Source organism: Quercus robur, chromosome 7, assembly GCF_932294415.1.
Source record: "Quercus robur chromosome 7, dhQueRobu3.1, whole genome shotgun sequence".
NCBI classification, from domain to species: Eukaryota; Viridiplantae; Streptophyta; class Magnoliopsida; order Fagales; family Fagaceae; genus Quercus; species Quercus robur.
Window position 1 is genome coordinate 29,270,331 of NC_065540.1, and position 27,653 is coordinate 29,297,983.

Sequence of the window (27,653 nt, forward strand, 5' to 3'; positions counted from 1 at the left end):
ATCTCGATACATAGCTTGACACCTCTCGATTTATTGAGCCTTTGGAAAATTGAATATAAATTTCTATTTTTAGCCCACGATGACTTGACTTTTTAGGAATTTGTGTACTAGGGATTCAGAACATATAAAAAGACATAATTTATAGCCATCATCACATAGACAGAGAGATACACACATAACAGGAGTTGCTACGACATTTGTGCACCTAGGGTTTTGTGCCAAGCTACTTTTGGTTCATCCAAGCGTGGATTAAAGAACATTGCAAAGCTACAACAATTAAAAAAAAAAGGGTTGTTATGGAGTCTGTCACAGATAGTGAGATTCATGCAAATGAGAAGTCTTCTACAAGATCAAGTCCAATTTAGGGAGTTGAGATTGGTATAACTCAGCAGGTTCTACTATAAGTAGGTGCTTTAGGATAAGCATGTAGGGTAAGATTCCTTATACTTGTAACCGTTTTTTTATTTGTTAGTGGATTATTCGATAGTGGTGACCTGAAATTCACTAGATAGAGTTTTGCCTATGAGGGCTTTTCCCATCGTGATCAAATCATCATGTCAAAATTATTTTCCATTGCATTCTAATTTAGTTTGGTGATTTGATTGTGCTTTAATCCAATTTACCTGTAACATTGACTAATTAATCAACTTGGATAATTTGATTAATTAACTGAGATCAATCTATAACCCAATAAATTTGTTGCAATTTCTCTTTCATCTCCCATTTTGTTATGAAACTTAGTTTTAACAATATCCCTAGCTAGAAAAGTTAAATATTGTAGTTGGTTTTTCCATCATCTACAAATCAAATAAATGTTTAATATTCATGTTGCCAAAAAAAAAAAAAGAAAAAAAAAAAAGAAAAAAAAAAAAAAGAGAAAGAACAAAACTCAAAATAAATTTCAAAATTACTCCGCCTCAGTTGCCCAATATCATGTTATAAAATATGTTAAATATTTGTCTAATGTGTTACCAAGTAAATAAAAAGATATGATTCTCAAAAAAAAAAAAAAAATGTTAAAAAAAGAGAGGGAAAAGGTAGTACCAAAACGAATTGTTAAGGTCCTATTTGGTAAGAGTATTTAAATATAATTTTTTTGTTTTATAGTTCATAAAATGGGTGGGTCCCACACTTGAATTTATTGTTTGACTAATATTTCTAAATACAGTTTTCAAAAAAACTGTATTCTATTTTCCTGGTTTAGAATATGATTTTGAAAACGACTAAAAGGGTGTTTTCAAGATACAGAAAATGTTTTTAATGACATAGTTGTAAATAAATTTAAAACAGTGAATCCCACATATTTGTCCAAATTTAAAAGAATTTTCACACTTCAAATTTGAAACTTATCATTAAAAAAAGAAATACACGATGAAATCCCACATAGTTGTGGACATATCATTTCTCATTCCGAGAGATACTATATCTATAACATTTTTACAACAAATCACAGGTGGTTAGTTGTTATTGGTTCAAATTTGAAACTAACACTAAGATTACTTTTTTGTCCCAATAATAACAACCAGTAACAATTTGTCACTTATGATTTGTTGTAAAATGTTATGGACATATTATTTCTCATTCCCTTATCATTTTTCACAAAAGAGTAATCTACAGATTCTACAAGTTATTTTTTGTAAATATATATATTTTTTAAATCTCAAAAATAGAAATGGTTTCCCAAATAATTATTTTTTGTTTTTAGTATTTTGAAAATTGTTCTTAAAAGTGGGAGCTAAATATGTATAATATAAAAATTATTATTTGAAAAATATTTTTTTAAGTTCAATTTTTTGAAATTTTTTAATATATTTTTTTTGAAAATAAAAACAAATATCCTCCTACCAATTTGGCCTAAGGATTCGTAAGACAACTAAATCCAAAGATTTAAAAAAATTTAACTTTGGGTCCAAACAACAAATAGCTGATTTGTTAAACACACGGACATTTGGAAAAAAAAAAAAAAAATCCAAACACTAATTTGAATATATTAAAAAAAAAAAAAAAACTTCAAATAAGTTAACAAACAAATTGTTACCAGTAGCATCACGCACAAATTTTAGAGTTTTTTGTTCTGGAAGGGACATCACGACAAGATTATGCTAGATGATCATTTTATTTTTTTAATTTACAGGAAAATATTCAATTTGGAGGAACAAGAATCATTTTTATTTGGCCTAAATTTAAAATCTTATACGGATAAATATACTATTTAAAAAGGGTAAATTACTTTTTAATCATACTACTGTTAAATCCCAAAATTCCAACAAGTAAAATTCAAAGTTTGGCAGGGAGGGATTATGTGGATAAAAATCCTTTATATTGCACATTTCACAAAAACCACATCTTGCTACAAGATGATTTTTTTTAATAATTTAATTTTATAAAATAATCAAAGTTTAAAATTAAAAAAATAAAGATAAAGATAAAATCGTGTCATATTATAATTGATAGAATATAAACTAAGATAAAAGATATTTATTGAGGTACTCTCATTTGTAGATAAATGTAAAAATTAGCTGAAAGAATATAGTCAAACTCATAAATAATATTCAGAAATATAATGAAACTTATAAATTGTCAAAAAATAATCAAAATAATAAAATAAATTGGAAAAAAAAAAAACTTGCCAAACAAACACTAATAATAGGAATAAATCCCATTTTTGAGAAGGAAATTGCGTTGAAGTTGAATAGATAATGGATTATTACTGCCAATTTATTATATATATATATATATATTAAAAAAAGAAAAAAAAAGAAAGAAAGACTCGCTTTGCGAGTTTGAAATTGCCACTGGTACAGCATTATCTCTAATGATTAATATCGGTCCTTAAATGCTTAGCGGGCAGGAAACGCAGTTTTCTTGCACAGTTGCATCCAACAACTTAACTGCTTTTCCTCTCCTCAATCTTCATTCTGCCTGGTATTTTTCTTCTCACAGAAAAAGAAGCTGAGTTTGGTTGATGGGTATGGTTGCTGATAGGAAAACTAGTGGTAGGAATGGTGAAGGAAGGTATTCATGGGGTTTTGGAAGTTTGATTAGGAGAAAGCAGGTTGATTCAGTTCATTTGAGGAGAGAAGGTCATACTCAATTGGCCAGGAAATTGTCTGCTGTGGACCTCGTTGCCATTGGTAAGTCTTGTTACAATCTCTGTCTTACACAATTCAGAATTGGATTTTGAATATGGATACTTGAAGTCTGTGATATTTGGCCATGTGGGTTTGTTCTCTTTATGTAAATTATGTTCTTATCTTGCTATTACTTTTGTTAATTGGATTAGTTTTTTTGTTCATGTGCTTATTTGTTTAATTGAAGTAGGTTTTTTTGTTCATGTCTTTATTTGTTTAGTTTGTAATGGGTTTGTCACCATTCGTGTTTTGGATCGTCTTTTGAGGCAATCACCTTCTCATGATGTTAGTCATTTTATTCATAATGTCAAAAATGCATTGTTTGCCATGTTTATGAATAGTTTTTGAGGTTTTCTTATTCCCTTGAATCATTGTTATCCAGGGTAAAACTAATCTGACCCAGATCATCATATTTTTTCATAAAATCTGAAACTTTAATACTCTTTATCATGGTGGGGAGGTACTTCGTTGTTCACAAATTCCAGAATGTCCAAATGCTCCCAATTTATGCTTAGATTTTTAATTTTTCTTCTCATTCAGGTGGTTGTAGATTTACATTCATAATGATAATATTTTGACTTTCTTTTGATCAGGAGTTGGAGCAACCATAGGAGCTGGAGTATATATTCTTGTTGGAACGGTTGCTAGAGAACACTCAGGACCTGCGCTTACTATTTCATTCCTAATTGCTGGAATAGCTGCTGCACTCTCAGCATTTTGTTATGCAGAGCTTGCATGTCGTTGCCCATCTGCTGGGAGTGCCTATCATTATACGTACATATGTGTTGGAGAAGGGTAATTTGTTCTTGGTTTGTTTTTACACACTCTGTATTTGCTTGCTTAATGAACTATCATTGACTTCCAGATTTCATTCTGATAAATTCTTGAACTCTTTAGTAGTATCTACTTTTTGATATGTGAAAATCACCAATTTGAGTGTTTCTATTTTTAACTTTCATGCAGAGTGGTTGAAAATTTTCAAACAGACTAAAAATTTGAAATACTTCACTTCATGTTTAAGGCTGAGAAAAGTCCTTAACAGATTTTGAGGGGTGGGTGTGGGGCTTGGGCATGACCTGCTTGTGTTAAAGAGAGAGAAAAAATCAAGCACATGACCCATCTTTTCTCTATAACATGTGTGATGCCTTCAGTCAGCAATTCAAACACTGTGGTTGCTCTCAGGTTTGCTTGGTTGGTTGGTTGGGCTCTGATTCTGGAATATACAATTGGTAGTTCAGCTGTTGCTCGTGGCATAACCCCAAATCTGGTCTGGTAGTCCTTCTCTAACTGAGGTTTTTTTTTAACTAGTTTTCACTTGTAAGTTGTATATCCTGAGAGTTATATGTAAGAATTGATACTATTCTTTTCTATCTCTGGTAAGCATTATTTGTTCTGTTTGTTTCTTAAGATATTTTCCTACTTTTGACACTAAGGATATGCGAATTCCAATATCTTATAACATGCAGATAAGAAATTTGTTTGGAGTATTGATTAATATCTATATATGGATTTTCTGGATCAATACCGATTTCAATATTACAAGCTGTTCTATGCTTGTTTGGGGTGAATTGGGTTATGCTGAGTGGGAGTTGGCAGCCAGCTCATATTCGCTGTATTCTTCTCTGGCATGGATCCTCAGAACTTTGGGGTCGGTTACGAATCTTCAATAGAATAATCGGGGTCCACCACTTGTATTCTTCTTTGCCATTCTATCCTGTCCAAAATCATGCTTGCCATCAGCTCCTTATTTAACATGTCATTTCTTATTACATATACCAATGTTATTTTAGGCCTTCCTCTACCTTTTTTGTCCCTTTGACTTGAATCAAATCATTATTTTTCACTGGTGTATCAATTGCTCTCATTTGTACATGACCAATGTTATTTTATGGCTTCCTCTCTCATTCTCATTACTTAGATTAATTTGTTCCTCCTTTGTATACTTCTTGTGGACATCGGATATGTATGTTGAACCCAATTGATGTTGATAGTTTCTCTTGGACCTCATTGATTGTGTTTGATGTTGAGTGATTTCTTTGGACCATATTGTTGCTGATTGTGGCACTTGATTTGATTTTAATCATAAGTTGATTTTTCTTATTTGATGTAATTAATGAGTCTTGTATAAAGGCTTTTGGATAGACAATTGATCATGTACGAAATTTCCTTCCAATGCTTGGTACTGAATCCAAGATACCTTCTTGCTGAAACAAGGTTTCTATTTCTATTTATCTACTGAAAAATATTTCCAAGCAATCCTAGGCTGACTCCTAGGTTTTCTACTCCTCCCACCCTCTTGGCTTCTTTGGTGCAGACGCTAAGTAACCTTCAGTGCTGAAGGTTTTATCTTTTTGTTTCCCTGAAAACTAAGCCCCATTTTTGAGTTCGTTGTCCTGCATCACTACAGATGTGTGCCCTTTCTGGAATTTTTTAATGAGACTTATTAATATAAAGAAAAAAGAAGTGTCCTTAAAAGTTCCTTTATTTGAAAAGCGGTGTTGGGGAAAATTTTAACCATTGATAATTTAAGGAGGCGAAAAGTGGTGATGGTGGATTGGTGTTGCATGTGCAAGTGGAACAGGGAGACCATCAATCACTTACTCCTGCACTGCCCAGTAGCCCGAGTTGTAGAATATGGTGTGTTCACTATTTGGGGTTTTGTTGGGTCATGCCGTGTAGTGTTGTGGAACTTATAGCATGTTGGTCAGGCAAGTTTATTAGAATCAAAACTAAGGTGCTTTGGAGAATGCTTCTTCATTGTCTTATATGGTTCATTTGGAGGGAAAGGAATACATGCACCTTTGAAGGGAATGAAAGATCGATTCATGAGTTGAAGCTTCTCTTCCTTCAGACTTTGTTTGAATAGGCAAATACTTCAGGTGTTTTTACTTTCAACTCTTTGCCTGATATGCTTTTTTTTTTTTTTGTACTTTCATTGTTACTTAGTTTTTATTTCCTTGTTGCCTTTAGCACACTGCCTGTGTGCTTTTTTCCTCTGTATTTTCTTGTATCTTATTTCAATGAATTTTATTACACATCCAAAAGAAAAAGAAAAAAAAGAAACCATTATTACAGGCTTCACTTGACATCCTTCCTTGATGAGTACAAATAACTGAAAGTCTGTCCACAACAGTGCATCTTTTGTGGGGTCTTATTAATTTTGTTTTGTTTTATATGGGTTGGGGGAAAGGAGGGAGGATACTTGAGAGGTAGTTTTGTACCATTGAAGTGCAAATGTTGCTAATCATTTTAGAAGTGTTCAAGAAGAATTTTACTCAATAAAAGTATATAGTTTTGTGTGCGCGAACATGTATGCATGTATATGGACGCCATTACAAACTAAGAATAGACAGTGTTAATTGAACAAATAATAGAAGTTTAATTGTTACTGAAACTACCCATATGGTACCTAATCTAATCTACCCCAATACGCAATTAATTCTATGATTTTAGTCTTATATATACTAATGCTATTCAAAGGTGTTCTCAACATATTAGTATTTAATTTTTGATGACTAGAGCTTTCTGTGCCATATTTTTTACTGGAATTTGTTGGTATTTTTTCCCCTCCTTTTAATTAACATCTTGCCTGCAGTTAGCATTTTTGGTACTTAGTTCAATGTGTCACCATGGCGTGATGATGATGAGCTTCCCTCCATATCAAAAGAAGAGTTAGATCTAACTGTGAATACTATGATTCATATGATATCAAACTGATTAATCTAGTCCCAGGTCAATGCACACAAAAACAAAGTTGCAGAAATTACTAATAATTACCAGAAAATGTATGACCTTAGACTTGATTTCTGTGTTGTTGTTATTCCCGAGTGACATATTTTCAAAGAAATTACTTAAAAAATGACATACAAATAATACAGATTCAGAGAATTAGGAGCAAATTTTCACTTTTGTAAACATGCATTCTATTGTTTGCAGAGAGGTTTAAAGTTAGGGAAAAAACAATTGAGGGTACACCCAAATGTTGAGTATTCATATGCCTCTCTCAAGTGGTGCATATTTTTGCCTTTTTTCTATTTGGTCCTGGATTCCAGGTTTTTTATCGGGCATTAGAGGGTATCGTGATACAGCCATTCAGGTTGGGGTCATTTTTTTTTTGACTGGAATGGTAGAAGGTTGGGGTCATTGAAATAACTGAACTGGATGAAAATATCATTTCAGATTGGAACTTAAAATAAGTTTGTTTTATAGTTTGTATTTTATGGTGTCCACTTATGTACATAATTACTTGTATATCATGAAAAAGCTACTCATCAGCACCGTGTGGCCAGTCTCCTTTTTCCTTTTTCTTTTTTCCTTTTTTATTGGGAAATTAAGTTGTTAATCATGTCTCTGTTATTAGTTAATTATGTTTATACCTTATATGACCATGTTTCATTTAAATTTTATGTTGGCTGTTTTGATATCTGAACATACAACCTTCACATCTATAAATCTATCTTGAGATGTTAAGCTCCTCGCCCCTCCTTCTCCCCCTCCTCTTTTCTTCCTCACAATTTGTATTTCTCAAATATCAAAAAAAAAATGTTGTAAATGTTTGAATAAATAATTTCTGTTTAAACAACTCCAAACCCCCCTCCTGGTTCCCCCATTTTTGTATTACATTATTTTATGCGGATGATTGAATTGAGAAAATTTATGCCTTAACCTGTAGAAGACTTTGGCCAGTACATCTATAAATTTATGCTTCTTGTTGAAAACTTAGGCAGGAATTATAATAATCTGATTTGAGTCACATTATTTTACTCATGCTAATAATGTAGGCAAACTGGGGGGAGGGGAGAGAGAGAGTGAGAGAGAGAGAGCTGATCTGGGAGAATATTTGGCCTAGCTGGAGAGAATCAATACTCACTGTTAAAAAAAAAAGCAAGAATAGTGGTCCAAATTCAAAAGAGATAACACATAAGAGGAGGAGAAAGAACAATGATATATCACGTATGCAGCTAGAGCTAGTAAAAGAGAATGATTACTTACTCAGGTTTGAATGCATGATGATTGTAGATTATGATAATTATTATTGAAGACTTGGATTGATTATGACTATTATGGACTGCAAAACATGTGATAGATCCTCATTTCCAATAGATACTATATATAACCCTTTTTTTTTTTGTGTTCCTTTAGGCCTTGTTTTTTGGAGGGGAGGAAAAACTTCCTGCTTTCTTGGCCCGTCATACTATCCCTGGGCTTGGTATTGTGGTTGATCCATGTGCAGCAGTGTTAATTCTTATTGTCACAGTGCTTTTGTGCATTGGAATAAAGGAGGTATGCAGTTCCTATTTAAATATTTGTAATCCTTTTAATCTATGTTTGGATAATTCCTTCTTTGTAATTTTATTTTATTACTATTATTTTTTTACTGCCTTTGAGAAATCACTTAATATTTCAGAGTACATTGGCACAAACCATTGTTACAACAGTAAATGTCAGTGCATTGCTTTTCATCATAATAGCTGGTGGATATTTAGGTTTCAAAACTGGATGGATTGGATATGAAATTCCCAGCGGGTAATTGGCATATCATTTTGACTACTTTCTTTATGTGGTATATCCAATTATGGTCTAGCTCACATTTTACCTCTGATGCTTTAGGTACTTTACATTTGGGGTCAATGGGATGTTCACTGGGTCTGCAATAGTCTTCTTTTCATATATTGGTTTCGATTCAGTTTCCAGCACAGCTGAGGAGGTATGAATCTTGTATGGTGGATTAATATTGTGTGTTGTGTTAATTCTTACATTTAATTTGTTACATTTTATGCGTTACCATTGATGTAAACATTTTTACCCCTGGCAGTGATAATCTAAAGTTTTTCTGATTATTTCAAGTATCTAGCACAATCCAATATCAGAGCGGTTGGTGAATTTTTTTTTTTTTTTTTTTTTTATAAGTACGTGGTGAATTTTATATACTGCAATCATCATATTCCCTTTACATACCCCCCCCCCCCCTTTTTTTCTTGCCTTGTCACCTGATTCCTTATCTCTTAAAAGCTCATTATTTGCTTGAATCCATTCATTTGACCATTATGAAATGTTCCAGCACTTTTGTGTCACTGCCAAAAAATTTCTGAACCTTAATCATTTGTTCCTTTATATATATACATTTTCATGGCAGGTGAAGAATCCTCAAAGTGATTTGCCCCTTGGTATAGCATTGGCATTGTCGATATGTTGCATTTTGTATATGCTTGTATCTGTCGTTATTGTTGGTTTAGTACCTTATTATGACTTGGATCCGGACACACCTATCTCCTCAGCATTTGCAAGCTATGGGGTGCAATGGGCAGTGTGAGCATGTTATTTGCTTTTAATTTGTGGTTACCAACATTATGGAAATTTGAGGGCATTACATTCTACACTCTTGGTTTCAAGCTCCATTGTTCATATTGCAGGTACATAATAACAGCTGGAGCAGTTACTGCTCTGTGTTCAAGTTTGTTGGGTTCACTTCTTCCTCAGGTAAGTTAGGAATTTTCAGGTTTTTTTTTTTTTTTTTTTTTGATTACTTGTGGAATTTAGTGAAAGTAGTGCTGAGCTTTTGAATTTCTAATTCGAATTAGTTCTTTGCATTGTTTTGGATTGTTCTGAAAATTTTGATATTACCTCTTGAGCAAGCATGGTGCAAATATTGTGAGGGTTTACAAGGATGCTGTATAAGATTTCTTACTTGTACACCCATAATTAAACTTGGAATACCAGATGGTGGTATTTTATCAAAAGTTATATACAGAGACAGAGACATGGAGACCGGTGGTGGACGACTTGAATTTTGATAATATTGGGGTAGTGGAGAGGGGGCTGCTTGAATGGAGATTTGAGAAGGAAGAAATTCTCCAAGTTGTGCGTGATATGGAGGGGGACAAAGCTCCGGGTCCAGATGGATTTACGATGACCTTTTTCAATCATTGTTGGAGGATTGTGGAGAGTGATATTTTGGCCTTATTTGAGGAGTTTTACGAGTATGGTAAATTTGAGAAGTCCTTGAATGCTTCTTTTATTGCTCTTATTCCTAAGAAACATAAAGCTTCTAATATAAGAGATTTTAGACCGATAAGTTTGGTGGGTGTCTATAAGATCTTGGCTAAGGTGTTGGCATATCGGTTGAGAGGGATGTTAGATGGTCTCATTTCTGATTCTCAAAATGCTTTTGTGGGGGGTCATCAGATTTTGGATTCAGTTCTGGTTGCGAATCAGTGTGTTGATAGTCATATTCGGAGTAAGATAGCAAGTGTAATATGTAAACTGGACATAGAATAGGCCTATTGATGCAGGACAAATAAAAGTAACAAGAAAAGTAATGATAAACCCTAAGGGTCTATTTGGTTGGAGGGGTGGAAAAGTGGGAGGATAGAAAATGGTGGAATGATAGATAAGTGGAAGAATAGAAAAGATTTTATTTTCTCTCCTTTTTGTTTGGTTGAGAGTGGAAAAGTGGAAAGATAGAAAAAATGAGTTTGAATAAATTTACTCATATACCCTTGTTAAAAAATGATGCTTAATTAAAACAAAAAAGTGACAAATAACCACATAAAAAAAAAAAAAAAAGGCAATCATCCAAATTTATTAAAAAATTAAAATAATATCCCCCAAAAAAAAAAGAGGCAATGTTACTACCAGGAAAAAAAAAAAAAAAGAAAGAAAGAGGCACCAAGCGTAGAAAGAAAAAAAAAGGCAACGGTACTGAAAATCAAAAGAAACAAAAAGAATAGAAGAAAAAAAAAAGGCAACAGCCCAGAAAAGAGAAAAAAGGGCAATGTACTGGCCAGTGGAAAAGAAAAAAAAAAAAAAGGCAACTTGAAGAATGTGCACATGGGTATTTTTGTCAATTAAAAAAAATTCATCTCCACTCAATTTTCTCTCCATTTTGGTGAGAACTTTTTGGTGGGCACACTTGGACTCCACCATTTATTTTCCTTCCTCCTCACCTAACCAAACACACTCAAAAGAGTTTTTTTTCCTATTTTTTCTCCAAAGTTTTCCATCTATCCTATTTCACCTCCGAATAAACACACCCTAAGAATCAACACTTAGGGGTTGCTTGGAATAAGCACCAAGCAAGCAAACTTAAGCATCAACACCTAAGATATCAGGAATCAGCACCCAACTATTGGAAAATCTCCAATCTGAATATCATTAATCAATCAATTGTCTCTCCTCTAAAATACAAATAAACTGGGCTCTTATATAGAGCTAGAGCTTCGAGAAATAAAAAGATAAAAGATAACAACTAATGAAAACTAATCCTAATTGAACTCAAATACTAAACCTTATCTAATATCAAATCTAATCCCTATCCAAATAAAAGTCTATAGTTATTCAATTTCCTATAAGATAAATACAAAATCTGAAAATATAAATTCTAAAATAATTTTGGTTTTGCTCTTGCTTCACCTATGATCATGTAAATTGGGAGGCTTTGCTTTACTTGTTAGAGAGGATGGGTTTTGGAGTTAAATGGTGACAATGGATCCAAACATGTATATCTTCTGTCCAGTTTTAGGTATTAGTTAATAGTTCTCCAGCCGGTTTTTTTCACAATTCAAGAGGCTTAAGACAAGGGGATCCTTTATCTCTTATGCTGTTTCTCTTGATAATGGAAGTGTTTTACTAGAATGCTTAGGCGTATGGAGGGGGCTGGTATTATCAGGGGCTTCAAGATGCATGGAGTGGGAGGTGATGAGTTATGCTTATCTCATCTATTATTTACAGATGATGCTATACTTTTTTGTGATAATAGTGTTGAGCGGATTCTTCATATTAGGATGTTGCTGACTTGCTTTAGAGCGATTACGGGGTAGGGATAAATGTTAGTTAAAGTGAGATGGTTCCAATTGGTGATGTGGATAATCTAGATGCTCTGGTTGATATTTTGGGCTGCAAGGTTGGAATTTCTCGTGTCTTATCTTGGTATGCCATTAGGAGCTTAAGTTGTACTCTATTTGGAATCCGATTTTGGTGAAACTAGAAAGATGATTGGCAGGATGGAAGAAAATGTATCTATCTAAGGGGGGTCACCTAACCTTTCTTAAGAGTACGCTTTTGAGCATTCCCACCTATTTTTTGTCTCAGTTTAATGTTCCTAGTAGAGTGGCTAATATGATTGAGAAGTTACAAAGGGATTTTCTTTGGGGAGGATTAGGGGATGAGCATAAAATTCATTTGGTAGGATGGGATAAGGCGTGTTCTCCTATGAGTGGTGGTGGGTTGGAGATTAGGAAAATCACTACCTTTAATAAAGTCCTTCTGGGCAAGTGGTTGTGGCAGAATGGGGTTGAGGAGACATGCTTATGGAGGCAAGTGATAGCTTTGAAATTATGGGAGGAATGCGGTGGCTAGTACTTGAAATTGGTAAGGTTCCAACGTGGATTCAATGATTGGGAAATGGAGTTGGTGGGGGCCTTTTCTCATGCCTGGGAGTCACAAAATCCTCCAAATGAGGATGGGGATAGGATGGGGTGGGGGTTGAAGTCAAAGTTGAAGGGGGCTTTTGACACATTGTCCTTTTATGATGCTATAAGGGGATCTAGCTCTACTATTTTTCCTTGGAAAAGCATTTAGGTTGTGAAGGCCCCTCATCGAGTGTCTTTCTTTGTTTGGACAGCTACATGGGGGAATATTCTAAATGGTGACTATTTTAGGAGAAGGGGCATTCCAATTGTGGATTGGTGTTGCCTATGCTGGTATAGTGGAGCGAGTGTTGCCTGTTCACTGTTAGTTTCTCGGTTATGGAGTTTTGCATTTAGATTGTTCAGTGTTGCTTGGGTTTTACCCAATAATGTTATTGATTTATTGGCAGTATGGAGAAACTGGTTGGGAAAGCACTCTTTGAAGATTTGGATTCATGTCTGTTTTGCTAGAGCTTATAAGATCAGCTTTTAGCTTTTATGTACAGCTTTTTAAAACCCCACTTTTTTTTTTTTTTTTTTTTTATCACTTTTTCAAAGTACAAGTATACCTTAGTACACTTTCAGCAAAAAAGTTTTAGCAAAAAGTTTTAAGTTATTCTCAAACGGACCTGAAATTTGGTACCACTTGTGTGATGTCAATTATTTGGAGGGAGCGTAATAGTTATATTTTTAAAGATATGGAGCTTGCCGAGGATCAACTTCTAGCTTTATTTGTAGGGACCTAGTTTGATTGGTCTTATGCGTGGGGATTTATTTCTAGGGAATCCATTCTACTGTTTTTAGATTCCCTTTCTTCTTGTACATACATACATACATACATACATACATATATTTATATATATATATATATATATATTTGTTTTGTTTTCTGTTGTTTGTGCATATTTTTCTGGCCTAAAATGAAATAGTCTTCTCTTAATACAAGTTTTCTTACCTATCAAAAAAATAAAATAAAATAAAATAAACTTGAATACATGTGGATTCAATCTTAGTAAAAACTTGAAATTTTAAATTTTGTGGAACAAGGAAACTACTCAAACAAAAATAAAATCAGGAGGCATTAATTAAACTAGGAATCAGTAATGAATTAATAGTATTAGAATTCAGCTCATTATAGGAAATCCCTAAGAAGGCAGAAAACTGAGAAAGTCTTGGAGAATTATAATTATTTTAAAATAGTATTTATGTATGATGTCTACTATGGTTAGCCGAGACCAGAAGACTATTATATAATACCACATAAGGTCCACATGAAAATGATGCTAAACTCAGGGCATCGTTAATTGGTCAAAATAAGTATAGTAGCAAAAGAGAAATAGCATGATAATTTACTTGGAAAAATTCTTTGGAAAGAAGTGTTTGAGAGGAGAGAATAATAGCCAGCCCTCTTATAGTGAATTTGTGATCCAGAAACTTGAAGAAATGTGCTGTCCATGGGGTTTTTAAAGCGCTAGACTGTAGAGTAATGTTACTGTACCAGTGGCTATTTTGGTGTTGGCACATATCATTGTAACTTTTTGGGATTATTGCTATATATATATTTTAAGAACCAAAAAATTGATAATGTAGAAAAATGTATAATTCACTCACAAAGAAGTGATCGTTGTTAATTTTTTTTAAAATCATTTTAATTGATCCCTCCTTAACTTGAATATTTACATGAGCAGCAAACAAAATGCTAACAAATGAAATGGAAAAAATCAACCAAATTCCAAAAAAAATGACCATTGTCCTCATTTATTATTTTGTGAATGGTTGCATGCAACATCTCTCTCACATGGAGGACCCCACAAGCGTGGGACCCACCCCATGTGAGAGAGATGCTGCATGCAATTTTTACACAAAATACCACCTCCTATTTCCCACTCCCATCCCATCTGCCAACTACTTCTCACTCAAAAAAAGCAAATGAACTCAGCTCCCTTTCTTCTTTCGTGAATGGTGAGCTCTAGGTCTTCTTCTTGAATGGTCAGCTCTCAAAGCCAACGTTATTTATTGACACTATCAACGACTTGTGACTCACTAAATCCATACTCATATTTAATGGTAGCTGTAGATTTCTTTTCGTTGCTCTCTCTTTGTCTGTTTGTTTTTTATGGTTTCTTTTTTATAGCTATGGGAGGATCCACGTTTTTCTTTGTTGAATCCAAAACTTTTGAATTCTCACTTGAGGAAGGTGGTACTTTTTATTTGTAACGTATTATCAGTAGAGCTCTCTAGTCAAGTGTGTGTATCGAGTGACTCGGTTCTACTTCCTCTAGTCAACCCAAGGTCTCAAAATCCAGAAAAGGTAGCTACAACGACTACCATGGTGTTTGCTTCCTCTACCGGTGATATATCCACTGTTGGCAAATCTGCGCTCGAGGTCCATAACCCGGAGGTCAGTTCACATGTTTCAGAACCCCGAGATCTCTATCGAGTACCTACCCATATTCCCGAACCAGCTTTGATCATCGTGGAGCAGATTTCTGAGGAGTTTGTGAAACCTCATGATGCTGAGTCAAGCTTTATTTCACAAGTATCGCTTCCCACATCCACCGACATGGTAGTTTTAGAGCCTGATCCTATTACAGATTTCAATAGTGAGTTGGTGCACCAACAGATCAAGCAATTCTTATTGGATCGTGCTGTGGACAAGAATAAGTCGTGGGGCTCTTCGGACAAATGGGTTTTAGAACATGGTGATGGGAAGAAAGAGGTGGTGCCGATGGAGATCAAGAGAAAGTGAATTTTTTTTCCATTTAACTTTATTATTAGAAGAATTTTGTTAGTTGACAAGTTGCGAAAGAAAGTGGAAAACTAGCATCTCGAGTTTTTAAAACTCGAGTTCAATAGCAAATCGAGTTTTAAAAACTCGAGTTCTTGAGTTCTGAGACAGCTGACGTGGATAAAAATTCCACGTGGAACTCGAGTTCCAGTGCGTGCTAACTTTGCTAAGAACTTTGAGTCAAGAGAACGTGCAAGAAGAGGAAGAGATCCATGGAGAAGAAGAAAAAGAAGAAGAAGAAGACCTAAACAAAACTATATGTAACCTCTCAAATCTCATTCAATTTCATCTCTCTTCCAGAGCTTTTTCTTTCAAATCATTCACATCTTTATGAGTTGTGTGTAATTTGTTCAGATCGTTTACTTGGTGATGGAGATCGTGAATTGTACTGTAGATCGACAATCGGGATGTGCTTAATGGAGACTGGGTTTGTGTGTGCCGTGGGTCTTCTTCTTTTCTATGGATCTTCTTCTTCTTTCTTTCTTTCTTATGGGTTTCCTTATTTCTTCTGGGTTCTTTCTTCTTTTTATGGGTTTTCTTTTTTTGGGGTTTGTACTTCTTTCTTCTTTCTTTATTCTGGGTTCTTTCTTCTTTTTCTAGGTTTTCTTTTTCTGGGGTTTGTACTTTCTTCTGGGTTCTTTCTTCTTTTTCTGGGTCTGTACTTCTTTCTTCTGTGTTTTTTGAAATCGAGTGTAAAAGACTCGAGATCTATGTGGCATAAATGTGTCCAACTCAATAAGTAGGAAGCGAGTTTTTAAGCCTCAAGTTTTATATGGAACTCGAGTTTCTAAAACTCGAGATGCTAGTTTGCAAATATCTTTCAAACCCATATTAACTTACTATATTCTATCCCCTCACTATGCTAGTCTCCAAATATCCCCAGAGACAGCCTTCAAGGTTTTTTTAGGGGATCTGTTTTGGATGAGCTTAATGCCATGGTTTAATTGGGAAATTCTTTGAGACCTGTAGAGGTACAATCCGAGTGGGAGAAGGTGGTGGTGGAGGATATAGATTCTACAGTTTGGTCCGAAGAAGGTGATGAGATGATTGAATTTGGTTGGTGTGGTTCGGATTGTTCAGAACCTTTGAATGTGACTCCGTTGGCTACATTGAAGTCTACTGAGACCCAAGAAGTCAATAAACTATCTACCCTTTTGGAAGGTGGTCAGTCTGGAAATCATTATGGTATGTCACCTTGGTTTCAGAACAAGTTTCAAGAATTTCGCACTTTTGTGGAGACTCCGGTTAAAGGTGTAGAAGTATTCGCTTCTAATTTTCTCTTGGCTGTTGAGGAGAAAAATAAATAAGCGCTGCGGAGAATGTTCTCAGGAAAAAAAAAAAAAAAAAAATCAAAGGGAGGAGGTAAGGGTTTAAGGGAGTTGAGGAGCTTGGTGAGCTCTATTAATTATGATTTCACTTCTAGTAAATATAGAGGTTCCAATAGGGAAAGGGCTGTGATTGTGTCCCAATGAATTTGAAGATAGTCTCTTGGAATGTGAGGGGGCTGAATGATAGGGATAAAAAACTCCAAATTATGAACCTTATTAGAATTTGGTGTGATGATGTCATTTGCTTGCAGGAGACAAAGATGGAGCTTATCACTATGGGATTTATTAAAAGTCTTTGGGTTATCAACATGTTGATTGGGTTTATTTGATTTTAATAGGTGCGTTAGGTGGGATTTTGGTTATGTGGAATAGGAGGGTTATGGAGAAGTTGGAAGAAGCTGTGGGACAATTTTTGGTGTCTTGAAGATTTAGGAATGTGGGAGACAACTTTGAATGGGCTTTACTTGTGTGTATGGTCCTAATGTGGATAGGGAGAAAAGGCTAATGCGGGAGGAGTTGGCTGGTATGTATAGTTGGTGGAATTGCCATGGTGTGTGGGTGGTAATTTCAATGCTATTCGCTTTCCGCCTGAATGTTTGGGGGCTGAAAACTTCACTCAATGTATGTATAATTTCTCAGATTTCATCTCTATTAATGGGTTAATGGATATCACTTTGGAGGGTGGTAGTTACACTTGGTCAAACTCTTTGTCTGGCTCTAGGATAGATCGTTTCCTCTTTTCTTCAGAGTTGGAGGAACATTATCCAAACTTTCATAAAAAAATGGCTAGTTAGAGTTTTATTTGAACACTTCCCGATTTCTTTAGAGGTTGGTGATATTCGTAAGGAACGAAGGCCTTTTCGTTTTGAGAACATGTGGTTCAGGTGGATGGTTTTGTAGAGAAGGTGAAATTTTGATGGGACTCTTATTAGTTCTATGGAACTCCAAGTTACAAGATTGCCATGAAGTTGAAAGGTTTAAAGGGAGATTTAAAAAAGTGGAATGAAACCGAGTTTGGAAATGTAACCATTAAGAGAATGAAATTATGGAATGATTTGAATGCCCTATTATAAAGAGGAGAGGGTTTCTCGTTATGTCGATGAGAAGTGTGAAAAAGAGAGAATTCGTTTGGAAATTGAGAAGATTGCATTGTTGGAGGAGATTAGTTTAGACAAAAATCAAGGGTACTATTGTTAAGGGAAGGGGACAGCAATACGAAATTCTCTCATTGGATGCCTAATTCTAATAGAAAAAATAACAGTATTGGCAACTTAAATATTGATGGAGTGTTGACATTAGATTAGGAAGTTATTAAAGAGGGTATTGTTAGGTTATATAAGAGATAAGAATCTTTACTCGGAAGATAAGCTCCTTCGCCCTCATTCAGATGTGCTGAGTTTTTTTAGGATATCTTAGGATAATGCTGGTTGGTTGAAACGACCTTTTAAGGAAGTTGATATTTTTGGCATGGTCATGGATTTTAATAGAGATAAAGCTCCTAGACCTGATGGTTTCCCTATGGCGTTTTTTAAGACTTGTTGGGCCATTATCAAGAATCTTTTGGACGTTTTTTAGTATTATTTTAGATAATGCTCAGTTTGAGAAAAGTTGAATGCCACTTTCATCTCCATAATTCCTAAAAATTCATCTCCATAATTCCTAAAAATTTGATGCAGTGGAGAGAAGGGATTTTCGGCCTATTAGTGTTTTTTTTTTTTTTGGGGGGAAAGGGGTTGGGGGGGGGGGGGGGTGGGTGGGTGGGGAGGGTGTACAAAATTATTGCTAAAGGTTGAAAATGGTGCTTGGAGATATTGTTTATGAATCTCAAAATGCTTGGATAGTAGGCTAATATCAAGCTTTCCCGGGCTGTTGTGTAACCTAGATGTAGAGAAGGCATATGATCATGTGAACTGGGGTTTCCTCATTTTTATGTTAGAACGTTGTGGTTTCCCTAAAAAATGGAGGTGGGTTTTTTTTTTTTTTTTTTTTTTTTTTTTTTTGCATCTCTGCTGTTAAATTCTTCGTTCTTATTAATGGAACTCCTTGTGGTTTCTTTGAAAGTTCTAGAAGTATAAGACAAGGTGATCCGTTATCCCTTTTATTGTTTGTCATTGTCACGGATGTTTTTTGTAAAATGTTGGATAAGGCGGTGAGGGATGGTCTCGTGTCTAGTGCTAGGGTGGGTCCCACAGGTAACTCTTTGCAGGTGACCCATCTTCTCTTCATTGATGATACCTTGGTCTTATGTGATGCTGATCTTGGTCAGATTCTGTTTCCCCGGCTATTGCTGTTTTGGTTTGAAGTTATTTCTGGGCTGAAAATTAATATGGGAAAGTCTGAATTAGTTCCCGTGGGTGTGGTCCCAAATATAGCAGATTTGGCGGATGGGCTAGGGTGCAAGCAAGGCTCCTTCCCGATGAAATATTTAGGTCTTCCGTTAGGTGCAAATGTCAAAGATAGTTCTATGGAATCCAATTATTGAGTAGATGGAGAGGAGATTAGTAGGATGGAAACGGTTGTATCTTTCAAAAGGAGGTAAAGTTACTTTTAATTAAGAGTACTTTGTCCAATCTTCCAACTTATTTTCTCTCCCTTTTTCCTATCCCGATGGAGGTTGCAAATTGTATTGAACAACTTCAATGTAATTTTCTCTAGAGTGGTATGAGGGATGATAAAAAAAATTCACTTGGTGAAATGGGCTACAGTCTGTGCTCCCCTTCATTGGGGGAGGGGGAGGGGGAGGGGGAGGGGGGGGGGGGGGGCTTGGCTATTAGTTGGGATGCACGGACTCGGCTCTAGAGCCATCGCACTCGCGTCCGACGCGGCGACGCGAGAGGGATGCCGCTGACCGCGCGTCGGTGCCGCGTCCTACCACGTGGATTCCCTGACTCGCGCTGACGCGGCTCAAATCGGGCCGTATCGACCGAAACCACCGAAATGGCTGGTTCAAGCCGAAACGGCCAAGTCAAGCCGAAATTCAAAAAAAAAAAGTGCAAAACGCACCGTTTGAACTTAACCTAAAACCCTAGGACTCTCTCACACACTCTCACTTCGTCCAAACACTCTCACTCCGTCCCTCATCTCTCTTCTCTGTGCTCTCTGCGAGTTTGCACTCTGCGGTGTGCTCTCTGCTTTTTACGATTTCTCTCTTTCAAATTGCTTAGAAATGAATTTGTGAATCAGAAAATTTGTGTGCTTGCTGTGATTTTTTGCTTGTTTTTTCGGTTCTTATGGGAGTTAAAGGGTTTTGTTAATAGTTGTTTTGCTTGTTTGTTCGGTTCTTGTGGGAGTTAAATGAACCTGTGAATCTGTGATTTGTGAATCTTAGTTTCTTTTCAATCTTAGTTTTATTTAGTTAATAGTTATTACTTATTACTCATGATTTAGTTATTATCTACTATTGCTCTTAAATTTGGTATATGTTTATATAATGTGAAAAAGTATGCTTAGCAATATATTAAAAATATAAATAAAAATATTTTTAATAGCTGAGTCCCGCCGCACCCGCACCCACCTTTTTCAAAAATTGCCAAGTCCCACACCCGCACCTGCACCCGAGTCCCGAAACGCACCCATGCTTCATAGTCTATTAGAAGTTTCAGAAGTTTTAATAAAGTGTTGTTTGGAAAATGGTTATGGAGATTGATAGGGATAAAGTATGGTTGTGAAGGGGGAGGTAGGTGCTCTCTTCCCGTTACTAGCCCTCATTGAGTGAGTTTATGGAAGTTTATTAGCCGTGGCTGGCCTTCTTATGTTCGTCACATACAATTTGAGGTTGGAGCCTGTTAGATTCTAGTAGGGCATTTGGTGTGGGGACACCCCTTTGAAATTGAGCTATCCGGAACTATTTGCTATAAGTTGAAATAAGTAGGCCTTTGTGGTTGACTTTATGAAGTTCTCAATTGGTGTTCTTTTTTGGGATTTAAAGTTTGTAAGAGACAGTGAAGACTAGGAATTGGAATCTTGGGAGTTGGGGACAATAAGATGTGTTGGAAACTTGCTTTGGGAAGAGGTTTTGCAGTTCGTTCTTACTACCAGGTTCAGACAAAAAGTATAGATCAATCTTTCCCTTTGAAGACTGTTTGGAAGCCTAAGGTCCCTTCTAGATTTGCGTTTTTTTGTATGGATTGTAGCTTTGGGGAATATTTTGACCATTGATAATCTTCGGAAATGGAAGATTTTGATTTTGGATTGGTGTTGTACGTGTAAAAGAAATGGGGAGTCAGTAGACCACCTACTTATCCATTGCCCTCTTGCTTTTGATTTATGGTGTATGGTGTTTACTTTATTTGGCATTCACTGGGTTATGCTGAAGACGGTGGTAGAGCTGTTGGCTTGTTGGAAAGGCAAGTTTGGGCAGAATAGGAATGGTGTTATTTGGATGATTGTCCCCCATTGTTTGATGTAGTGCATTTGGCAAGAGAGGAATAACTGACATTTTGAGGATTTAGAGAAATCACTTTCAGATCTTAAACTCCTCTCTTTAAAGACTCTTCTAGACTGGGTTGCATTGTTAGGGTTTTGTTCTTTTTTTTTCAGTCCATGGTTTCATGGACTTTTGTACTTTATGCACCTGATTTGTATTTTGTCCCTGATGTTACTTCTGTATACTCAGGTGACACCCTTCATCTTTTTTAATATATCTTTATTGCTTATCAAAAAAAAAAAAAAAAAAAAAAAATTGTCCAAGATAGCTAAAAATGCCGAAACTGACCAGTATTAATTTATTCCTTTTTTGGCTTCATCGCAAAACAGGAATATTTTTCACCCAAAAGGTTAAATATTCTGTTTTTTTTTCAGCCACGAGTTCTGATGGCAATGGCTAGAGATGGATTGTTGCCATCGTTCTTTTCAGACATTAATGAATGGACCCTGGTTCCAGTGAAGAGCACCATTACAACTGGTGTCTTTGCAGCAGTTCTGGCATTCTTTATGGATGTTTCACAATTGGCAGGGATGGTAATTGGACTTGTGTATGAATTGGAGATATCTAAGGGAAGATTATTGTTATATAAAAATAGAATCATTGACAAGCTTTTTTTTTTTTTTTTGGTTGTTGTTGTGGGTGTACAGGTTAGTGTGGGTACACTGCTTGCATTTACCACTGTCGCGGTTTCAGTTTTGATACTTAGATATGTTCCACCGGATGAGGTGCCACTTCCATCATCACTTCAAAAGTCCATTGACTCAATGTCATCAAGGTGCAGTGATAACATTCAGGAAATCAACGACAATAATCTTAAAGATCTTGCTGGTTCTTTTGGGAGCAAAGGGGATGCATTACTTAGAAATCCTCTAATTGAAAAGGGGGTAGTAGCTCAAGGTAATAATACCTTACATGCTCTCTAATGTTGTTATTTCAATCTGTAAGAGTATTAGCATTGGAGTTGTTAAAACTCTCAAAAGCAATTTTTGACAACTCAAACACCAAAATGCCACTACACCCAGGTTGCTATTGCTAAACAAATTTAGCAATTTGCTACAGTAAGTTCCGATATGGTTTGCTAAACTTAAAATCACTTATTTTATTCACGCTCTCTCTCTTCTCTCTCAGCTCTCCCTCTCTCTCTCCGTCTCTCTCTCTCTCTCGATTTTGGGTTTTTGTGGTTGTGGTTGTAGATCAGTTTTGGGTGGTTGTGGCTGTGGATTGGCGGTAGGGCTGAGTTTCTGCGGTTGGGCTGTGGATCGGTGGGTTTTGATATGTGTGGCAGTGGGTTTCAGGTTGGTGGGTTGTGATTAGGTTGATATGGGTTTCAGTGGTGATGATTGAGTTTTGGTGTTGGTGGTTTTTGGGTTTGCTGGTGGTGGTTGGTGAACAACGGTATGGTGGTTGGCGCATTCTGATATGGATTCTGTGGCTGTGGTTGAGTGGGTTTTTGTGGCTGGGTTGCGGTGGTTGAGTTGTGGTGGTGGCTGGCAGTGTGTGTGGGTTTGCTTAGAAGCAAGAGGTGTGATTGCTGCTTTCTGGGTTGAGAAGAGAGAGTTGTGGCTTCAGAGAAGAGAGAGAGAGATGGAGAGGAACATAGAGAAAGAGACGGAGAGGAAAAGAGAGTGAAATTAATAAATAAATGAATAGTTATGAAAATAAGAAATGGGATATAGGGTGAGTTGTAAAATAGTGTGTTATAATAAATAATGTAGCTTTTTGAGTTGCTAAATCCTAAAATTTTTAAACACCCAGATATGAATGTTCCATGCCATTCATGGAGGATAGACTACAATGGCATGTGTTCTTGAAAAACAAAGACAGTTGGCATCGCCACTGATTGGAAAGAAACAACCTTTTGGCTTACCTGTTACCTTCAATTCCAGTTAAAGGCTATCCCACCTATCAATGCCACCCAGTTGTTTACTTCTCAGTGAAAAATAAAATGGTATGCGGCCAAAGTGCTTAAATTTTTTTTGCAAACTTTGTGTTGAATACCCGAGGTGGTTTTTTCACACAGCATCAAAGTTGTATGGTGAAATCCAATGAGAATCATGAACAATAATGCTGTCAGGTAATTTGCTTGAGAGATACTTTAACTAATGAAAATTGAAATGAGTTTAAATGTATTTAAGGTCTTATAACTCTTTCAGATGGTACAATAATGCTGTCAGGTAAGTTGCTTGAGAGTTTCCTTAAATAAAATGAAAAATGAAACGAGTTTAAATGCGTTTGAAGGTCTGTAACCCTTTCTAATGGTTGGAAAGGCTAGGAGAGGCATCAGACCCTTACCCCATAAAGCCTGATAATACTTATAAATCTTGCAATGTATATCAACAGATTATCTTTATGACCCATCAACATTTGAGAGAAAAAGATTAGAGATTTTTTAAAACACATTCTTTACATAAATGTGTTCAAATGAAAATGAAATCTTACTTCCTTTTGGTTATCAATCAGTTGAATTAAATTACACGTTGAACTTCAGTGGTTTCACATCTGTAACTAATCCAGGGAATGGAGGGTGATATTAGTGATACACCATGTGCTGGGTCACAGTTAACTGCCACCTCGTTAGATGATCCCTGTCACCTAGTTAGATGATCCCAGGTTCTCCTAATGGCCATGAATAAATTTTCAAGGTGGAAAAAGATCAGTCCCATGTTCCTCATATGAACACTTCTCCACTTTGTGTGAGAAGAGAAATTGCCCGTATGAATAGAATATTGTGAGTAGTTATGAAAAGTTGAGTCCAATCAGCACTGCCTAAAGGTTTATATGTAAGCTTGAGATTCTTGGCCAGAGTCCTCTATTATGGTTACTACTTAGCATTTCCTTTCATAGATGTAATAACCTGGTTTATGTGGTGGGATCTTCTACTTGATGGTGAAAGTACACAAAGAAAGTACTTACCATGTGATGATGCATTGTTTTATGCTTTCTGATTATAAATATCTATTGTTAGGGTCATATTTATTATGTGTTGGCATATACTTTGACAAAATGCACTTTACTTGTAGTAGATCTAAGATGTGTCTAGAATATCATGAAGTGTGTTGAGAAACCAAAATAAGTGTATCATTGAAGACATGAAGATTGAACCAAGAAACAAGTAAAAAAAAGCTGAAAAAGCGAACCTCGACACAAGCATCTATCAAGATTAAATGATGGACCTCAACACTAGCTCGACATCTCTCGATCTATCGAGCTATGCAGATGCAGAATTCTCAGATCAGAATTTCGGCCCATGATGACTTGGGTTATGTTTTGTTTACTAAACTCCTAGAGGGTATAAAAGCTTTATTTTAAAAGTCATCAAAGATACAGAGACTCGTATACTTTTGGAGAAGCTATTGCGTTCTTGTGCGCCTTAGAGTTTTGTAATCAAGTGCTTTCTGTTCTTTAATGTGCTTTGAAGTGAAGAACTTTGCATCCAACAACAAATATCAGTTGCTAGGAAGTTAGTCATGTATTGGGATCCGTGCAAAGGGAAGAAATCTCTACAAGATCAAGTCTAATTGAGTATTGGAATGAAGGTTCAACAGTAGATTGGTATTTTGGGATAGGCTAGGGTAATGGTAAGATTCCTTGTACTTGTAACCGCTTGATTATTGATTAATGGATTCTTGGAAGTGGTGACCTAAAAATCACCCGGTGGGATTTTTGCCTTGCGAGAGATTTTCCCCATTAGTCAACAAATCATCATATCAATTTAATTTTCATTGCACTTTAGTTTATTTGGTGATTTGCGTGTGCCTCCATGATTTGCATGTAATTTGACCTAATTAATCAACTTGGGTAATTGAATTAATTAACCGGAGTCAATCTATAACCCAAAAACTATAATTTAGACTGCCATAATATTTAAGTCTCCACCTCCAACTTTCTACGATCTGCTAATTGATGCCCTCATTTGTCTTCATATTAATTATACAGATGTTCAGAAGGAACAAATGAGGCGGAAAATTGCTGCTTGGACTATAACCCTTTTATGTACAGGCGTTCTTATCCTTGCTTCTTCAGCTTCAGCTGAATTCCTTCCCAGGCTAGTATACTTTTCTGAACCTTTTCACCCTTGTTTTTAATTATTGGCTTAGGCTGTTCTCATTTTATCTGTTATATGCCCAAGTATACTATGATTATGAAATTGCTGCCTAGTTTCAATTTTTGACCGTGTGATCATGGAAAATTCCTTGGATTTAAATAATAGACTCACCAAAAAGGGAAATTACACTTCCAATCAAAATACCATCTTATTTTAAATATGGTTCTATTGATTTTAGATGGAGCCTTTCTGCATTAGTTGTGATCCGGCATTCTATTGTTGTAACGCAAACTGGAAAATAGTAGCTAGTATATCAAATCATTCTCCCTTTGTAGCACTCAGCTCTACATCTATCCAGATTACAATTAATGTGGTTCCATCCGGTCTCCTCTGAATATCAGAATTTTGGCTGAGTTATTTGAGCTGGTGTTTCTATTGAGATTATTTGATTTTGCCAAGTTTAATGACCTTGTCCAGTTTTATAATGGTGCTATTTGGAGTTAATAAGCTTTAGGTGTACTGGTGTTAGGTTGGCACAATGCTCAACTTTAATCTGATTTGGTTTTTATGCTTCGTTAACTCCATCCCAACTTGTTGACTACCAGCATTCTTCGCTTCACATTATGTGGAGTTGGTGGAGTTCTTCTGTTGTGCAGTTTGATTGTGCTCGCCTGTATAGAGCAAGATGATGCGAGGCATGGCTTTGGACATACAGGAGGTATATTTAGCATTATATCATATAGTATTTTGATGAGATTGATTAAGGTCAGTCACAGAGTAGATGAGTCCTAGCAAGAAGTTTACTTTTCTCTATAAAAAAATTTCAGTAGAGGAATGAATGGTTTGAATACATCATTTTGACTGTTGTTGTCAGGACAGCTCCTATATTGTACCCAATGTGTAATGTTTATTTCCTTTGAAATGACCCAAATGTTTGGTTCAGTCATACCTAATTAAATTGTATTAGAAATTTAAAATAAATTCCTATATGTAGGCAATAAGCAATAGGCAAGTCTAACAATATGATATGATTACTTTTTTTTCCCCTCCCAGGTTTCATTTGCCCGTTTGTTCCGTTCCTACCTGCTGCATGCATTCTTGTAAACACATATTTACTAATTGACCTTGGGTGAGTGTAAAGATTCTTGTCCTCTCTCTCTGGAGTGACAAACATATAAATCAATTTCAATTTGTCCACTTCATGACTAACAATGATAATTTTTTTTTTCCTAACTTCAATGCTTAGTGCTGCAACATGGATACGAGTTTCAGTATGGTTGGTAATAGGAGCACTGGTGTATATATTTTACAGCCGGAAACACAGCTCTCTGTTAAATGCAGTCTATGTCCCGTCAGCTTATGCTAATGAGATCTATCGTAGCTCATCAGCTTCAGTGGCATAGTCTGTGCATGTATTAGTCACCTTACTGTGGCCCTCAGCTAAGCCAAACCCCATTCTTACAGAAAGCATTATCAGATTGTGTTTCACAATCACTCTTATTGTTTTTAATGATATAAAACCTTTTATTATGTAACAGAGGCTGTCTGAACCAAAGATCAGTCTCACGTTTGTATGTTAATATTCTTGGGTTAGCATAGGGGCCTTTAAAACTGCTTGTTCACAAACATGTAAAGTAATAATTATTTCTCTTGATATAATTTGCAATGACATGGTCACATGAGGCTTACCAATTCCGTGAAACTACAAATTAAACAACTAACAATATCAATTTATAAAACAAGACACTCTCTTACTCACCCTGCCTACTATCACCAATCTAATCTATATTTGTGTCCTGACTCACTCCTCACCAATTGTTGACTTCCTCCCCCACCCCTCCATCACCTCTCACCTATGTTTTGAGTTTACATGGTCTTGGATCAAACAAAATTGAGTTTTGAGTTTTGAATCTTATGTCAGAAGCCATAGCATGTAGCGGAAGAGTATGAGCCTCGGATCCTGTCCAACTCCTCCAAGCTTCACTGATGAATTACACACGTTCCTTTTGTTTTTGCTAGTCGGTGCATGGGAACTACAATATGAGTACTTATTGTCGCTCTCAAACCAAATCCTATTACTAGTGTTTGATGGAAACCAAAAATAGACAGTAGTGGGTTTAGGATTTTTTTTTCCTAGATAGTAATTAAGAAACTTAATTTTTTTTTTTTTTTTTTTTAAAAACTTGAATATATTGACATTACAAAAAATAAAAAATGCAAATACATGAAATTTACAATTTTATTTTGAGTTTTCATATTTTGAAATCACTGCATAATAGCTTTATTAGAGCATCTCCAACAGGAGAGCTAAACACAAAATGCTCTCTACTTTAGAGAGCAAACTCACAAATAGGCTATTGTTCATTCTCCAATGGACTCTCTATATTCTGATTTTTTTTTAGCTCATGAACAGTAGTTTATCAAGTCTAGGAAATTGTTGTGTACTCTCGGAGTACCATAAATGCGTACTCCCTCCTCTCACATGAATGGTGGGTCCTACTAATTAAATTCATGTTGGAGCCCACCAT

General features: G+C 35.7%; 1 protein-coding gene across 2 annotated transcripts; it reads left to right on the forward strand.

Annotated features, from left to right (window-relative positions):
- The first annotated feature begins 2,766 nt into the window (after positions 1-2,766).
- LOC126693055 (cationic amino acid transporter 4, vacuolar-like) lies at positions 2,767-26,817 on the forward strand. Of its 2 annotated transcripts, XM_050388918.1 has the most exons (14): positions 2,769-3,134; positions 3,725-3,926; positions 4,314-4,398; positions 8,274-8,414; positions 8,539-8,657; positions 8,742-8,838; positions 9,268-9,440; positions 9,545-9,611; positions 21,455-21,613; positions 21,728-21,977; positions 25,017-25,125; positions 25,731-25,843; positions 26,179-26,254; positions 26,372-26,817. In XM_050388918.1, the coding sequence occupies exons 1-14, from the start codon at positions 2,966-2,968 to the stop codon at positions 26,526-26,528; spliced, it is 1,917 nt and encodes a 638-aa protein (XP_050244875.1). In that variant the 5' UTR covers positions 2,769-2,965; the 3' UTR covers positions 26,529-26,817. The 2 variants fall into 2 exon arrangements, with proteins under 2 accessions (XP_050244876.1, XP_050244875.1); XM_050388919.1 differs by lacking the exon at positions 25,731-25,843 and having other exon boundaries at positions 2,767-3,134.
- Positions 26,818-27,653: the final 836 nt, after the last annotated feature.

Excerpts from the sequence above, each read along its gene's own strand:
- LOC126693055 (XM_050388918.1), top strand. The coding sequence starts at position 2,966 with ATGGGTATGGTTGCTGATAGGAAAACTAGTGGTAGGAATGGTGAAGGA. Across the intron at positions 3,927-4,313 it reads TACATATGTGTTGGAGAAGG|GTTTGCTTGGTTGGTTGGTT; the intron begins GTAATTTGTTCT and ends GGTTGCTCTCAG. Across the intron at positions 26,255-26,371 it reads TATTTACTAATTGACCTTGG|TGCTGCAACATGGATACGAG; the intron begins GTGAGTGTAAAG and ends TTCAATGCTTAG.